This window comes from Astyanax mexicanus, chromosome 15, assembly GCF_023375975.1.
Source record: "Astyanax mexicanus isolate ESR-SI-001 chromosome 15, AstMex3_surface, whole genome shotgun sequence".
NCBI lineage: Eukaryota > Metazoa > Chordata > Actinopteri > Characiformes > Acestrorhamphidae > Astyanax > Astyanax mexicanus.
In genome coordinates, this window is record NC_064422.1 from 25,657,946 (window position 1) to 25,675,741 (window position 17,796).

General features: G+C 39.4%; 2 protein-coding genes, 1 long non-coding RNA gene and 2 other non-coding genes across 5 annotated transcripts; 2 read left to right on the plus strand and 3 right to left on the minus strand.

Moving 5' to 3' along the window:
• The first annotated feature begins 1,940 nt into the window (after positions 1-1,940).
• Positions 1,941-8,399, plus strand: LOC103047386 (interferon-induced protein with tetratricopeptide repeats 5). Its single transcript, XM_007251146.4, has 2 exons — positions 1,941-2,823; positions 6,507-8,399. The coding sequence occupies exons 1-2, from the start codon at positions 2,819-2,821 to the stop codon at positions 7,933-7,935; spliced, it is 1,434 nt and encodes a 477-aa protein (XP_007251208.3). The 5' UTR covers positions 1,941-2,818; the 3' UTR covers positions 7,936-8,399.
• Positions 8,400-12,525: 4,126 nt separating this feature from the next.
• Positions 12,526-12,607, minus strand: trnal-aag (transfer RNA leucine (anticodon AAG)). Its single transcript has one exon. It is a non-coding gene; the product is annotated as a tRNA-Leu (tRNA).
• Positions 12,608-12,799: 192 nt separating this feature from the next.
• LOC103040238 (interferon-induced protein with tetratricopeptide repeats 1B-like) lies at positions 12,800-15,807 on the plus strand. Its single transcript, XM_049465162.1, has 2 exons — positions 12,800-13,092; positions 14,149-15,807. Exons 1-2 carry the CDS (start codon positions 12,986-12,988, stop codon positions 15,593-15,595), a joined length of 1,554 nt encoding a protein of 517 aa, XP_049321119.1. The 5' UTR covers positions 12,800-12,985; the 3' UTR covers positions 15,596-15,807.
• LOC125781338 (uncharacterized) lies at positions 13,355-16,089 on the minus strand. Its single transcript, XR_007424546.1, has 3 exons — positions 16,017-16,089; positions 14,936-15,024; positions 13,355-14,212 (listed from the first exon to the last, which is right to left on the minus strand). It is a non-coding gene; the product is annotated as an uncharacterized LOC125781338 (long non-coding RNA).
• A 1,323-nt stretch (positions 16,090-17,412) lies between these two features.
• Positions 17,413-17,494, minus strand: trnal-aag (transfer RNA leucine (anticodon AAG)). The gene has a single exon. It is a non-coding gene; the product is annotated as a tRNA-Leu (tRNA).
• Between the last annotated feature and the right edge of the window lie 302 nt (positions 17,495-17,796).

Consider the following 17,796-nt stretch of genomic DNA (forward strand, 5'->3'; position numbering starts at 1 on the left):
GCTTCTGAGTTTTAATAGTTTTTACAGGTGGGCAGGGCTTAGAAGAAGGCGTTCCCCTTGAATCTCCATTGCTCACCTTATTTTGGACTGACGGTGCCTTGAACCCCTCTCTAAGACCTACCACGCCCTACCAAGTGTTTAAGTGATTTGGCAGAGCGAATGGATTCCAGCAGGTCTCAGACGTGGTTTAGGGTACCCGTCAGTCCAAGACTGGCCAAAAAAAAAAAAAAAAAAATTCAAATAACTGCAAAAAGTAATAAAGTAACCAAATATATTTCAAAATATATATATTTGCTTTATTTTTTTCCTCTTTTGAATTTGCAACATACACTTTTTCCATTTGATTTTTTACATTCTTGGCATGGCCAAGAATGACCAAAATCAAATGGAATGCACACTTTGTTAGTCTAAAGCTTGTTAATTATCTGATTTAAAACATTGGGAAGTACGTTTTTCGTCTGGATGACCAGCTTTTCAACCAACTTCAAAAACCATCATGGACCAACAAAGACTTGTTTAGACTGTTTACAATATCACTAATTAAATAATTGTATACCTTAGAATTCCTTGATTTTTATCCTCCTCTCTGTACCCACCCAGGATACATTGTCACCTTGTCAAAAGGTGGTTATGTTTACATGTCACAATGTTGTCACATCGCTAAATGCTATAATGACTGTATATTGACATCTTAGCAAAATACCATGGAGTTATAGAACATTATTCTGAGGGGATTACTTTTTAGGGGTCCTGGGGTTACATTGTTGCTCCTTAACTTTTACAGGTTGTCACAACCTCCTAAAACTGCCACAGCTTTCTAAAGAGATAATATTTCAACGCTGTGACAAGGCAGAGAGCACCAAACACACAACTTAATGGGCACCAAAACAATAGGTTGTCAACACGTTCAGGCTGTACATGCCTGAACATGTTGTCATACTCAGAGATAATTAACATTGTTTAGTGTTGACGCCATAGTAGGGAGTGGTGAAGTTTATGAATTGGAAAACGCAATGAGAGTGTGCACGAAAACGAAAGCTTTTGGGAGAGGAGGAGGATGAGCTTTGTCAAAATGCAGGTGATAAACGAAAGACTGGACAGTTTGGAAACAGAAACAAAGCTGTGTGAATAGTGTTTAGCAGAAAATACATACAAATGCTTTCAGTTTCTATTCTCTGCTCCAGCCTCAAAATATATATATTTGCTTTATTTTTTTCCTCTTTTGAATTTGCAACATGCACTATTTCCTTTTGATTTTTTACATTTCGATTGTGAATTTTATTTTTGTTGCGTAAAACTTTTGGCACAAAATTAACTCCATATTAGCACTAAACAAGTCAAAAACAGGGGGTATACATAGGGAGTGAAACAGGTGAATGACTTTAGTAATCATGGCAGAAGTCAAGTCAAGTCAAGTAGTTTTATTGTCAATACTGCATATGTACAGGACATACAGAGAATTTAAATTACGTTACTCTCCTTCCCAATTTTACAGCAAGTACAGATAACAGATATAATAAAAGAGAATGGGAGACACTATGAGTACAATACAGCAGGGACACAACAGACATACATGAGACAGAAACAAGGTGCAGTAGTGTGGGGAGAAATAGATATATAAATATAAGTAAAAAAAAGAAATAGATATAATATAAAAGAGTGGGAGACACTATATGTACAAAACAACAAGACACAATAAACATACGTAAGAAAATAGTGCAATATTGATGGTGATTGAGATGGAATGACAGTATAAATAGTATATATCAGCAGTGCAAATATGGTATGTGGTATATATCTTAAGACAGGTAAAGTGAATGAGTGCGTAAGTTCTTAAAGTTCACAGTTTATGGGGAATTAAAGTGCGAATTGACAGTGCAAGTATATCAGATATTGGGTGTGTAGTGCAAGTCCGTTTGGATGGGACCAGTACTTTGTGCATTGTAGTGCAGAGTTTCAGTACTGTATTAGTGGGGGGGTCAGGATGCTGAGTGAGTGTGTGCTGGGGGCAGGATTGGGATGGGGGGTAGAGCAGGAAGAGAGTTCAGCATCCTCACAGCCTGATGGATGGGGCTGTCTCGCAGTCTGCTGGTCCTCGCCCCGAGACTCCTCAGTCTCCTCCCTGATGGCAGCAGGCTGAAGAAGCTGTGTAGTGGGTGGGAGGGATCTCCTGCCAGACGGAGGGCTAAATGCTATAATGACTGTATATTGACATCTTAGCAAAATACCATGGAGTTACAGAACATTATTCTGAGGGGATTACATTTTAGGGGTCCTGGGGTTACATTGTTGCTCCTTACCTTTTACAGGTTGTCACTACCTCCTAAAACTGCCACAGCTTTCTAAAGAGATAATATTTCAACGCTGTGACAAGGCAGAGAGCACCAAACACACAACTTAATGGGCACCAAAACAATAGGTTGTCAACACGTTCAGGCTGTACATGCCTGAACATGTTGTCATACTCAGAGATAATTAACATTGTTTAGTGTTGACGCCATAGTAGGGAGTGGTGAAGTTTATGAATTGGAAAACGCAATGAGAGTGTGCACGAAAACGAAAGCTTTTGGGAGAGGAGGAGGATGAGCTTTGTCAAAATGCAGGTGATAAACGAAAGACTGGACAGTTTTGAAACAGAAACAAAGCTGTGTGAATAGTGTTTAGCAGAAAATACATACAAATGCTTTCAGTTTCTATTCTCTGCTCCAGACTCAGGGTGGGTGGGCTACAGGGCGGGACTTCACAGCACAGAATAACCTCCTCAGACCAGCTGTACACACCCACACACTCACTGAGACTGACCTGAGAGCAGTTCAACATGGGGTAAGTATTACTGCAGACAAAGGATATCTATGTATCTGTTTGGGTTGGAGATATGGCTAAAATGTAATGTCACATTTGAAGAAAAAAAAAGAAAATTCTATATAATTACCCTTTTGAAAAACTCCAGCTCAAGACCAGCTTTTGCTGGTAGCTGATTTCAAATGGTCTAAACCAGTTTCTGATTGTCAAGGTCTTTGACCTAGCCATCCAAACAGAAACATACCTGGCAACCAAGCTGGTTCACCAGCTCTTGACCAGTATAGTTTATGTTGCATTTGGTTAGGGTGGTCAGAATGGCTGCAAATAATGATTATTTTAGTAGTCAACTAACCTGACAATTATTTAATTCAATTGCTTCAATTGGATGATTAATCATGTTTATTTTTTATCATGACCTCCATTTGTATTTCCTGTGGGTGAGGCTCCTGAGTCAATGCTTGTTTTACTCCATCTTGACAGCTAAACTTTTAGGGCCCTAGACATATTTTGCAGGACATCTTGATAGTTGACGTACCTATATAAAATAAAGCATATTATGGGAGACATTCACGCATGCCAGATGTTGATATTTTCAGAAAATTCTGCTTAAATGTCTTCAGTTGAGATGTAAATATTGCATATTGAATATACTTTGAATTGGCCATAAAACTGTAATCAATCTCTTTTATTGTGATAACATTTTATGTCAAATTTTACTGAGAAGGCAATGTGTAAGTTCTCAATGTTTTACAGTCATGTAAGCTTCCATTAAGTATATTATTCATTTATTTATTAGTGTTTACTTCTTTTAGTGTTAATATTTCCCTTTGTATTGTGCTTTCAAATGTCCTCTGTAACCTAGGTTGCCAGGTTCACAGTTTTCCCAGCATACTGAGCTTGTTTGCTAGTCGAGGGTGAAAATTCAAAGCATGAGGTGTGCATTTTTTTGGGATACTTTTATATTTATAGCGGCCCTCAAAAAGTCTTAATTGCAAATCGTTCAAAAAAGAAAATTTAACCCTGACTGCAGCTCACACTAACTCACAATAAAGTCTGCTTTCTCTCTAATGCTCCAAAGAGAAGGCACTAAATGTGTGAAAATATATTTAAATGTATGTATATGGTTGTTGTCTAGTTCCTTGTCTGGTGTGTTTACATTTTTGGAGACACGGAGAGTGTAAGCTCATTACCCCTACCACAGGGTGTAGTCTCCTCCATCACACCTTAATGATGTGTCAACAAATATATTCTGTGTCAACAATTTTTAAAGTAGTCCTTGTTGATTATGATGACTAATCATTGCAGCCCTGCCTGACCAAACTGGTTATCTTGTTTTACATACTGAATGACTCGTTTTGTCACAGCTGGTTTGATCACTTTGATCTACTATGATAATGAAAACATTCAACTCTACTGGAAAGCAACAAGATCAATGGTTTGTTGTCACTTCCAGAAGGCCTGGGGGGTATTCCAGAAAGCGGGTTCAACAAACTCCAAACCTAACCCTGAACTCCGAGTTGACTTACCTCACCGCGTCATACTCAGAGTTTTCAGTTCCACAGCAGCTGATCAGAGTTAGGTTGCTCAACTCTGATTAGGTTAAACCCAGCTGAAGCGCGTTCACGGCTACCTACAAACAGGCATTCTCAACGGAGCGCTGATACAGGGATTGACCAAGAAAATGAATGAGGGAAAGCACAAGGCATCATATTTCACCCCTATTGAGCAGGAAATATTAATGTCTGCGTATGCAGAGTATAAAATAATATTCAGGCATAAAAGCAATTCAGCAGCAGCAACAGCAGCAAAGGAGTCAGCTTGGGCAAAAATAGCTGACAGAGTCAATGCGTGAGTTAAAATAAAAATTAAAAACTCACAACAATACACTTAGTGAAAAGACATGGAAAAATATTTTAATTGTTGTTTAATTTAATTGTTGTTATTATTTAAACATTTTTATTTGTCTTGATTTGTACCCTTTTCTTTTTTTAAATTAACCTAGGTGTAATCCAAGTGGGATTAAAAGCACATGGCAGCAAGTGAAGATGAAATATAAAAACATAGTCCAAAGTGGTATGACTTGTACACAACTACCTAATGTTTTTACTTTTATCAAGCTTAGTTTGCCCTACAGTTGATTATGGTTTTGTAGCTAATAGGAAAAAGGCTGAGGTAAGAAAAACAGGAGCTCAGCTTGGAACAGTGAGAATGCTTATGTCTCAACAAATATCAAAACTATTCTGAACACAAAGCTATTTATTTGAGCATAACATGGTATTTTTGTCTCTTTCTTTCAAGATGGCTGTTAAAGATTTATACTAGTTTCACCTAAAAAAAACAAATTGAGAAGTGTGATCTACAAAAGGAACACATAAAACTGCAAATAAAACTGACAAGACTGGAAATTGAGTTGCTGGAATATAAATTAAAGGTGGGAGTAGTTGCTGTGAGTGTATATATCTGTTTTTACATTCACTTGTTGTGAATTTTTTTTCTTCAGGAAATAAATAAATCAAAAACATAGGCAAACCCTGATCAAATTTACTGTATAGTGCAGACTCTCGAAAAATCCTTGCATCATGTACAGAGCCTGGCCATTTGGCTTCAACATTAGTAATGTTGGTAGCATCACATATGATCTTAATGGAGGAGAAAATAAGTTTTTGTAATGTATTAAATATTAGTCCTTTTTGTTTTTTTAAAAGTAGTAAATTATGATCAATATTTATATATTAATGCTGTGGAAGGATTTTCTGTTTACATAATCCCCTTCATTTTGGCAGGTGCTTTAGTTGGAATGTGGGTTCCATCCATGCATCCAATTACTCTTGGAAATCCTAAAATATAAATTTTGCAGAGCTATTTATCTTTCACTTCCCGTTTGTCTGATAATTTTGTAATTTTTGTTATAAAGACAAACCTGCAATTCTGTGGAATTCCTCTTTAATGTTCATTAAAGGCTTATGCCACAAAACTGGACAATAACTGTTTTAAAGCTAGGCATACTTTGCGGACTGGGCAACATACAGTTGCCTTGCCTATGTGTTCAGCGTCTCCTGCACTGTACAAAAAGGACCCATTGGCAAAGAAACAGAGCGCAATGCATAAAGTCTGCAAAGATGTGAGGGCTGATCCACGATGCGTGATATTTTAAATGTGTGGCTTTAAAATATTGTTTAGGTATAAAATTGACAGCGAGGAAAAACGGTAACGTGCAAATAATTTGCACTTCAATATCAACTGGATCCGTTTGCATGAGAGAAGTGGGCGTAACCCTGAGTTCGGAGTAAGTTAACCTGCCAGCGAGCAGTAAATTGCTATAGTAACTGACTCAGGTTCTCTCTAAGCTCGGTTTCTGGAATGGAAAATCCTGAGTTTCCGTTAACTCAGAGTTTACTTACCCGGTTTTGTCACTTAACCCGCTTTCTGGAATACCCCTCTGGTGTGATGGTGTGGGGAGCAATTTTATATGATGGCAGTTTACCTTTGCTCTTCAATCTAGGCACTTTTACAGCCAAACAATACATTTAAAAGGTTGTTCAACCAGTGACTCTACCTTTCCTGAACAGTTATTGCAATCTGGTGTGCCTGCTTATTATTTATTTGATGATGAGTGTATTTTTCTAGACTGTCCAGATAGTCCTGCTGTACTTACAAACTATGACTTCTTGTATCTGACTTAACTAATTGTTTTTCTCCTATAGTTCAGACAAAGAGATCCATTTAAAAACAAAACTTCTTCAGCTAGAATGTCACTTCACCTGGGCTCTGAATAAAGAGGATACAGACCTGACTGACCTACTGAATCGTCTGGAAGAGCAGATTGACTTTGATCTTGGTAAAGAGGCAGGGATTGTCCGCACATACAACTCACTGGGATTTGTGAAGTTTCTTCTGGGCTCACACGATGAGGCTCTTGACAATTTCCAGAGATCTGTCAAGCTCACAAAAGAACATCATGGAGAAGACTGTGAGAAGCTGCTTGTTGTGTCATATGGAAACCTTGCATGGTTGCATTACCACATGGGAGCATACGAAGAGTGTGAAAGTTACCTAAATAAACTGAAGGAGATCAAAGAGAAACAGCCCCTTGGCAAATATCCTGAGATGCTTGGGGAAAAAGGATGGATCTACCTCAAGTTCTCTAGCACGTTCTATGAAAGAGCTAAAGAGTGCTTCCGGCAGGCCTTGGAGCTGGAGCCTGAAGATGGTGAATTGAACACCGGCTATGCCATTGCTCTGTACCGAATCGATTCTTCAGACAAGTTATACACTCCAACAGATTCACCCGTAATTAAGCAACTGAGACGGGCCATAGACATGAACCCAGACGATGATGTCCTTAAGGTTCTCCTTGGTCTGAAGCTGACTGTTTACAAGAAGTATGGTGAGGCTGATAGCCTAGTGGAGACAGCTTTAAAGAACTCTCCAGATCATCCACACGTGATGCGATATGTTGGGAAGTTTTTCCGAAACCAGGGGTCTGTGGACAGGGCCATTGCTTTGTTGAATAGAGCACTGGAAATAGTGCCTAACTCAAGCTTCATACATCATCAACTGGCACTCTCCTACAAGACAAAGAAAACCCATTTGCTTCGAGCTGGAAGCCATCACAGCAAGGGTGCTGAAATTCAGCGGATTCGTAATCAGCTCATCTACCATTTAGAGAAGGCTACCACATTAAGGCCCTCCTTTGTTTTGGCTATGAGTGAGCTGGCACTCCAGTATGGAGTCAACAGAGAAACATCAAAGGCAGAGCAACTCTTCCAGGATACATTCATAGTAGCTAAAGAGAAAAATGAAGCCTGCCAGCTGGTGAACTTCACTTATGCAGACTTCCAGCTGTACAGTGTGAAATGCGAACCCTTGGCCATCAAGCAATACAAGGTAGCCCTGAAGATGGGTCCAAAGACAACTGTAGGGCAGAAATGTACTTGGAGACTGAAAATGATTGCTAAGAGAAGAATTGACAGAAATCGCGAAGATGGAGAAGCCTACGGTATATTGGGATTCATGCATAAGGAAAATAGAAAGATACACCAGGCCATAGAGTGCTATGAAAAAGCTCTGTGCTATGAAGACAATGAAGAGTACCTCAGTGATCTTTGTGAACTCAGACTCTCTTTGCAATAACATTATTCTTCATGTATCTTCATGTTTGCTTACATATCAAAAAAGTCACATATTGTCAAGGTTATATTAATAGGGTTGTACCTTATAACACATTATATGCTGTGCACTGCTAATGAACACTAGTTGAGTTTTGCGAATGATTAGTTCATGATATTACATGAATTTCACATTTAACCCTGAAATAAGAGTAATGCTTGTGAAGTCCTGTTCTGATGCATAGATAATGGACTATATGCTGTTGTTTTTCTGCTTACTATCTACATGTATTCTGCACTTTATTATAAAAGCACTTTCTTGAAACATTTAAGTACTAAAGGTCTAAAATCCTCCAGGAATTGGTGTTTTAGTGGTAGAATTATTAAACAGTTGCACTTTGATCTTCTTATACACCAGCTGGGTACCACTGTTCTAACTGAAATAAAAAAACAAGTTCAAATGAAAAGTTTAAGTCTTTTAAGTTTGTTTTTCATTCAAATAAAATTAAAGCAACAGCGCAAGTATTAATTGGGTGGTGGATCATTCTCAGCACTGCAGTGACACTGACATGGTGGTGGAGTGTTACAGTGTGTTTCACTTTTTTGCAATGTGCAGTTTTTAAACACCTCAGTGCCCTTTGACCAATGATGAAGAACTAATAAGGGACAAACACAAACTGTGCAGCAATAGATCACAGAGCTTCGGTCTCTAATTCCCTATCTACAAGGTGATAGAGTGGACAGTGAGTTAACACAGTGTTTAACTCCAGCACTGCTGTTTTTTGACCACTTATACCAGCACAGTACACAGTAAAACATCCTCCTTATTCAAGTCTCCAAGTTTTTTTTTTCGTAAAAAATGAAACTTAGGCCCCTGGGCGTATCTTGTGAGAGTCATGGGTGAGAGGGATGACCTGAATATGAACTTAAATAAAAAAAAGTTTTAGTGCCCAACTAGCAGATACATTAGAATTAGAATAATCTCTAAATATCCTCGCGTGGCTGTGGCAAATACAGTATTACTTTTTAACAATCCAATAAAAGAACCATAGTAATATAATACAGGAAATTGACAAATCCTGCACCTAACAGCTGGGATTATGCATAGGGCTCAGCCAGGATCTACTACTCACTCAACTAACAACAATAGCAAAACCACCACAATCTGATACTGGCTCGACAAGAATCCAGAAGCACAGCCTAACACTATGTTCATGGTCCATTGCCTCAACTGCCAAGTAACAGACCTACCAAAAAATAACCTATGAACAAACAGAATCCCTCCTTAATCTAAGCTCACTTCCTTTAACTATGGCAACAACACACTTACCTAAGCACAATCACACACAATAAATCACATTATAAGTTGCGTGAACAGAACACAGCAACCACTACCATCTGATACTGGCTCGACAAGAATCCAGAAGCATAGCGAACTATGTTCATGGTCCGTGCCTCAACTGCCAAGTACTCAGACGTCTACAAAAACTCATGAGACAAATTATTACAAGAGCAGGACCACACCAATCCCCTTCATCCAACCTCTAACACAAACTTCAGTGCAAGCTCTTCTCAGGGGTCATCAGGCAGGCACCTTCCTTCGTCAGTGTTTCGCTGAATTAGGCCCACGACACCTCCAGAAGGCTCAACAGTGAAGTCTGGCGTCCCAGACCCACCCCCCTCCAAGCTTGCTGTAGAAGCACAAACTCACTCCCTTCCCCACACAGCCTCAGCCCTTCTGAACCACAACCACTGACTAGATCTTTCAGCTACATCTGACAACTCCTTCACTACAGTCCTTAGCACACGACCTCTAATTCCGAATTCAGACAGCAGTCTTGTGGCAGACTTCGCAACAAAGCCTCTAGTACCTACCTCTACCGGTCTAATATACGCTTGCCACCCACGCTCTCTCACCTCAGCCACCAAGTCTGTATACTTCAGCCTTTTCCTTTCATAAGCTCCATCTACCTCGTCTTCAAACGGAACAGTCAGCTCTATAAAATACACTATCCGCTTACTTTCAGAGTACAACACTACATCCGGCCTCAAGGTTGTAACCAGAATGCACTCTGGGATCTGCAGTTTACTACCTACATCCACTAATAACTTCCAATCTCGTGCATTGGCCCACTTACCAGCAGTTTTCAAGCACTGTGCTGTTTCTCCACTATGCTGCCCCTCACGCACAAACGTGATTACCCTACTGCAACCTACCACGGGCATGTTATTAACTTCTAACCGTTTCTTATCAAGTGCACCTGCAAGAGATCTAAGTACCTAATTATGCCTCCATGTGTAGCGCCCCTGGGATAGACTCACCTTACATGCCGACAAAATGTGCTTCAGCGTGCCACTTCCTGCACATAGCTTACAACTTGGATCCTCACCCACCCACTGAGCAAGGTTTTGTGGCGTTGGCAGAACATCATATGTAGCTCCCAAAAGAAACTTTATACGGCCTGTATCCAATCCCCATAACTCTCGCCAGGTGATTCTCCGCTTCTCTACACTTTCCCATCTCATCCACTGCCCCTGTTTACTCTGCCCTGCTGCTTTTGCCTTCCTTGCTTCCTCCTCCTGCTCACGAATAAACCCTGTAACCATACGCCTTTTCTCAGGTGATGTGGCCTTGCCGAATGCTTTCCAAGAATCACCTAAACCTAATCCTGCCCTCCCATTTTGCACCTGCCCCACAACATCCCTGTGCTCCAGTGCCCTCCTTGCGGCTTGAGTAGCTTCTCGAGCATTCCACTTTCTCCCAGACCTAGTCACTGGTGCTGTTGCTTTAACCAGCCCGTCTTTTGACCCTAACAACTGCATTTCACGTCCTACCTTAGCACATTTGAACTCCTCAACCAAGCTCGTCAACGGCAGTTCCAGCATCCCTCTCCCACACCACGCCACACTACTAAGGCAACGCGGCACCCCCAACCATGTCCTTATAGCCTTGCTCATAACCCTTTCTAACCTCTCAACACTAGTCAGGTGCATAACAAATGCACCTGACTAGTGTTACCGCAGCTCACTCTATAGCACATGTGTCAAACACAAGGCCCGCGGGCCAAATGTGGCCCGCCACGTCCTTTTATGTGGCCCGCGAGAGCTTGTAAAATCTTAGTGTCCATAATAAATAGGTCAGAAGCATTCTTTGACCAAAAACTACATTTCCCACAATGCTTGTCGATTGTATTACCCGCGAGGTTACGGCTTACTGCCACTAGGAGAGATATTTACTGCCATTTAGGAGAGATATAAGTTATGTGTAAATATTTATAAGACAATAGCTGACAAAATATGTTTTAATGACGTTAATAAACATCACTGTGACAGGGCTAGTCGCAGTTTCACCACAGCAAAGGACGAAGACGTGAATCACTTATCTAACCAGCCTTTACTGATTTCTGCCCCCAATAACCGTTTCAATAACCTCCAATAGCCTTTAATAGTCTTCAGTAGCCCAACAGTCTAACCTTGCCGCCGTGGTGTGTCCACTAAACTCCGTAGTTATAAACATCATGAGGTTAGCAGCGCGCTAACTGACCTGTTTATAATGTAATCCGAGCAGTGCCTCCGTGATGGCTGCTTTAAACTGCTGCTGTTAGCTGCTTGGGCTGAAAGATGAACTGTATTATCCGGTTAGTGGGGTTAAAAATCTTTATTTCATACACGGAAGAACTTAAAAATGTTAAAAACGCTCCAGACTGGCTCAGCTGAGCCCTGTAGCCCGTGGCTGGGCTGTAGCTCTGACTCAGTAAAGACTGCGGGCTTGTGCTGCTGCAGCTCCCACTAGTGGTTGTATGAGGAACTGCTAAATCTGAGGAAATGCTAAATCTGTCATGTTCTTAACAGCTCACAATTTTTTATTTTATATTTATTAAGCCTTATTTCAGTATCAAACGTTTTGATCAAAGTTAATATAACTTGTATTTTATGTCATTTCTATTCACTTGAATAGTTTGGTTCTTGATTGATGGAGTTTTTGGATTTCATAACATGACAAATTAAAAGGATTTATGTTAATAGAGCAACAAGCTATCATTTTTTCCATGCAACTGTAATATTTGATTGAATAAATAATATATTGAGAGTTACTTAACATTAAAGAGTAATTACATTCATTTTATATTACATCTGGTTACATTTTCTTACATTTATAAGTTACATCTGGCCCTCAGAGGACAGCCAATATGCCAATGTGGCCCTCGGCCAAAATGAGTTTGACACCCCTGCTCTATAGGCTTTTTCTGCCTCTCATATCGTAAATAGAAGCTCGGGGGCGTGGGTTCGAATCCCACCGCTGCCAGCAGGATGTTTTAATTGTGGAAGGGTCCTTCTCCAATAACATGGTTACCTGATATTTCGGAGTGATATAAAATAGACGTGCAGATTAAAGATTATGTAAAACATCTGGAACTTGAAACAATGTTAGCTGATAAGGAGGTTTTTAGAAAAATATAAAAACAGTAACACAGTTGGACAAAGTTGTATCAAAATTGTAAGAAAGTGGATAAATATTATATATTTTTGCGTAAAACGTTCGGATCAAAACTTATTCTACATCAAAGAAACTGTATTAGTGGAGAATGACCCTGCCACAGTCAAAACATCCTGCTGGCAGCGGTGGGATTCGAACCCACGCCCCCGAAGAGACTGGAGCCTTAATCCAGCGCCTTAGACCGCTCGGCCACGCTACCACGTGACACTAATGAGGTTCTTTCTCAAGTGTACACTAAAATACAGCCTTTTTTTCTTACTATACAGTCTATTATCATAGTGATGGCAGTTTTTCACTAAAAGCTCCAAGGACGCCAGCTCTGTTTTAGAGCGTAGTGTTAGTAAAGCAGAATATAAATGTGATATTAGTGCTTTTTTACTCCGACAGTGATGTAAGATTCTCAGTTTCAGCAGTAAATCTAAATCTACAGATTATGTCTGTAGATAAAGGCTGACTCTCTATAAATGGAAGTGAAATATATGGCTGTTTAGTTTTTCACATGATGATGATTCTGATAATGTTTTTGAAAAAATAAGGAGTGGCATGCTAAACGAGCATTTCTCTAGCATGTCACTTCATGCTGTTTAAATGCCCAGACTGGTACACCTTCAGCAGCTCTTTCCGTTCCTATTTCCTATCTGTTCCCCTGAGCTGGCAGTTTTTTGATCGGAAGGCTGAAATAAGGTATGATTTACAGGTTTGTTGGTTTATTGTTATTACGCTACTGTACAGTCTGATATAACATTTGTGTGAAGATACAGAGGTTGATAATTATTTATAAAATCCTTTTTTTAAACAGTCTCGTAATACTCATGCGGAAATGACCCGGGCCACCTTAAAAATGCAACAGTTACTATAAGGAAATGAGGCGACCAGCATGTAAACACTGCCTCGTTTAAGGTGGAACGGCAGTCAGACGCTGGAGGTTAAAAGCTATAATACGACATTTTGACACTGGTATATTTTTATTTTTATCCTTTATTTCACAGTTTAACATGAAGAGAACAGAGGTACAATTTATACATTATATCTGGTTCCTCACTGCATATCATCAAAACATCATGTTGAGACACAATAGTTTAGGGGCAGTTCATAATTGCCCAATCATAACAGTTAAAGGCAACAGCCAAAACTTTATACACTCATTGACAACACAGCTTGCAGTAGTGTCTCAGACAGATATGTAAATGATTATAGTTGTGGTCTTATTAGACACTTGGTGTTGAAAGCATTAAAGTGTCTATAAAAAGGCTTACAAAAGCTACATTTGGTAGATGTAGATTATATAGATGATATAGATTATGATATAGATTATTTACTGCTTGTCAGTTCTGTACAATGCACTTAAAGATCATTTGTCCAGATCTCAGACTTTAAAAGGACATGTAACAATGAGTGCCTACCATCTATGCTGACCATTAACCAGCCACAGATGCCTTAATTTGCAGTGGTGTCAACAATGAGACAACTGGACTGCTACGGAATGGAATCTTATCTTGTCTTTAACAACAATCTATTATACGACACAATGTACCCTGTCTATTCTGGGTTCTGGGTATACATCTGGCAACAGTATTGATCTATTTTAAGCAAGGTGTGAATAACAGTGTGAAATCTCCAGCATTTAACTTTGTTTTCCTTTTTGGTCAGAGTGCCATTATTGTTTAATATTGGCATTTATACAATGTCTCTCAGCGAATTGCAGGGTGTTAAAATATTTGATATAATTCTGTGTTACAGCATGACTCAGGCCACTTTCCTAGAAGCTGAACTGCAGCAGCTGGAGTGTCACTTCACTTGGGAGCTGAAAAAAGAAGACACAGATATCACAGAAGTTCTAAACAGACTGGAAAACCATGAGACGTTATGCTTTGGAGGAAAAGCAGGACTTGCACAGACATACAATTCTTTAGCATATGTAAAGTACCTTCTAGGGTCTTCTACAGAAGCGCTCACCCACTTGCAAAAATCCATGGAGCTCACCAGAGAGTTTCACAAGGATAATTGTGACAAGTGGCTTATAGTCATTTATGGCAATCTGGCTTGGCTACATCACCACATGAAAGATTACAGTGAATGTGAAAACTATCTACAGAAGCTCAGAGAGATTGCAGAGAAATTTCCACCTGATTCTCCATCTACTCTTCATCATGAAGTACTTGGGGAAAAGGCCTGGGCTTTATTCAAGTTCTCCTTCCATTTCTATGAAAGAGCTAAAGATTGCTTCAAGAAGGCTTTGGAGTTGGAGCCCACTAATCCCTCCTGGAACACTGGATATGCCTTTGTGCTCCATCGAACAGAGAAAAATGTGTCCTTCTCCAGTGCAGATGAGTCCCCAACTATTCAACAGCTGCATCTGGCCATAGACACAGATCCAGAGAATGATGAACTGAAAGCTCTCCTGGCACTGAGGCTGGGTAAATTTGGCCAGTTTGATGAAGCTGAGAGTTTGGTGGAGAAAGCTCTGGAAGGTTCTCCCAATGCTCCTAATGTCATTCGTTATGTAGGTAAATTTTTGAGGATTTACGGATGTGTAGATAGATCAATTGACGTGCTGAAGAGAGTATTGGAGAGCTTTCCCAACTCAGGCTTCTTACACCATCAGATAGCACTCTCCTACAAGGTGAAGAAAATATCTTTCCAAAAAACTGAAGATCAAGATTCCCCTAGTGTTGCCAGTGAGATTCAGAGGCTTCGTCATCAGTGCATCTGTCATTTGGAGGAGGCCACTACACTGAAGGGCTGCTTCATCAATGCTATGATGGAGCTAGCGATACAGTATGGGGAGGACGGCATGCTGGATCGCGCAGAAGAGCTGTTTCAGGGTACTCTGCAGATGGCCATAGAAAAAAACGATTTTCTACAACAAGTGTACTACTACTATGGGGAGTTCCTGCACTATAGAAAGAGGTGCATTCCCCTGGCCATCAACTACTATAAAGAATGTCTTCAGATGACCCATGATTCAGGACATTGGAAGAAAAGTGCTAAAAACCTGACCAAGATAGCTAATGGATATTTACTGAAAAACCCCCATGATTCAGAGGCCTGGAGGATACTGGGATTCATCCATAAGATAAAGGGAGAGAACAGCGAGGCCATAGAGTGCTTTGAGAAAGCTCTGCAATTTGAAGACAGTGATGATGAGTACATCAGTGATCTGTTTGACATAAAGCTAACCTTGTAAAAAAAATAATGTAATAAGTATTAATATTTGTAATGAAGATGTAGTAGTCTGAATATGCTGAAACTCTGGCCGGAGGTTTGTTTCCTCTTTCATGAATTACAGATGACAACCACTGCCATTTCATTTTATGTATTTGGACATTATCTTGGAAAAGCATCAAACACTGATTTATGATGTACCTGAATTGTATAACTAAACACTGCCCTATTCTGGTTGTGGAGTTTTTTTTAAGTTGGAATTAAGACCATTTTCATAATCCTTCTCATTTGCTATAAGAAAAATTTCATGATCTCATATCAACTTAAAATCCCCCTTTTTAAAGACGTCTAACACTGTTCCACTGACAAATATGACATTTTACACAGTTCATTAGCAAACAGCCATAAAAGGTTTGATGCAATATGCACCAGCTTTAACTCACCTTTTCTGTATTGAGCTTTTCATTTGAAAGCCGTGACCGATAAACAGAAAGACAGCTAAATAGAAAAGGCAAATTAGTGAACAAACAAAAAAGTGTGCTGGTGATGCAACAGTTTTTTACTACAGTAGTTCACACAGCTGATTATTTATATATCATATTATTAAAAATCTGTTGTTGGGTTTCACATGGTTCCAGTGTGGGCTTTTTACTTCTCCTGTTTCGCTGAACTCTCTGGTAGTGGCGGATGATGTTGGCGGTGCACAGCAGGAGAGCGCTGCAGAGGAGGGCGAAGCCGCTCAGGAAGAACGTTGCAGTGTAGGTCCCCGAGGTGTCGACCAACCAGCCTGAACAAAAAAGAAAAGTAATCTTATGAGTTCTTACAAACAGTCATAAATGATGTACTAATTAACAACACATTTAATAAATACTGGTGGATTTACCTGAATTATGAGTGAATTATGTGTAAAAGTTGCTTATTGAGATCTCCGTGTTATATTTTTGTGTCTAAAATTTGTCCTCTTTAGATTAACTAAAGTTCTGTGCGCCATTAAACCAAAATAAATGCAAAAGGTATTTTCAAATACTATCTCATACTGTTTATTTTAGATGTTATCTAACTAGGACTGGGAAATATGATGACATATTATGTTACAATATTCAAAGACGTGATACAGTTGCATGTTCTTAAAACTACAACTCAAATACTATTCCTTACTTACATTGACATGGCAAATATCAACCATGGTATGACAATCAGCATAATGTACTATGACTATTTCCATTTTCCATAAAAGCTAAATTCACATTAGCTTCACAACGTGTCAAATTTATATTCAAAACATGCTGCACTTCATCCAGTTAAGATGGAGTAATTACACTCCTTGTACATTCAGTGTTCACCAGTGACATATGGAGTAAATCGTCTATAAAATGTTCAAATAAAAATATGCAGGAATAAGACGAATTAGACATTTTGATGTTAAAAGTGAGAAATTATGATATTTAAAAGAAAACAGAATACTGGAAAAGTTTTTTTTCATGCTGTTTCTCAATATTTGTTTTACCTATATCATTCACAACAGTGTCATTTCAGAAAATCCAATCTCTAAAAAAGCCCTAAAAATTACTATATAATTAGAGACAACCCAGTAAACACAAAAACTTGAGGCAGCATTGTCTACTTTCTTACGATGTTGCTACAACATTGTCCAACTATTTCACTGTTTTTAATATTTTTTATAAAACCTCACCGTGAACTAACATTGTTTCTTTTAAATTTCCAGCCGTTTTACAAAATATATTATCTGCAGGCCTGTTTTATACCACTCTGAAATATCAATTAAATATAGCATACACGTTGGTGGAAATTGACCCTGCCACAATCAAAATGTATTGCTGGCAGCGGTGGGATTCGAACCCACGCCCCCGAAGAGACTGGAGCCTTAATCCAGCGCCTTAGACCGCTCGGCCACGCTACCACGTGACATCGAGGAGGCGATTTCATAATTCTACAGTAAAGTTCCCTCATCCTGAACACGTACAACTGTATTATTATTTCTATGGCAGTTTAACAGTGACAGGCTCAAGGACACCAGCTATTTTTTAAGAGAGCAGTGAGTGTTAGAAGAGTAGAATAGTGAGATTAGTGCTGTATCACTCCGAGAGTGACTCCAGATAACGTTACTCAATTTTACCCGATTTAGGCAACAATGATACAGATTATTTCTGCAGATAAAGGCTGCGTTTCTTTAAATGGAAAGTATTCAAAGTGGAATGGCTG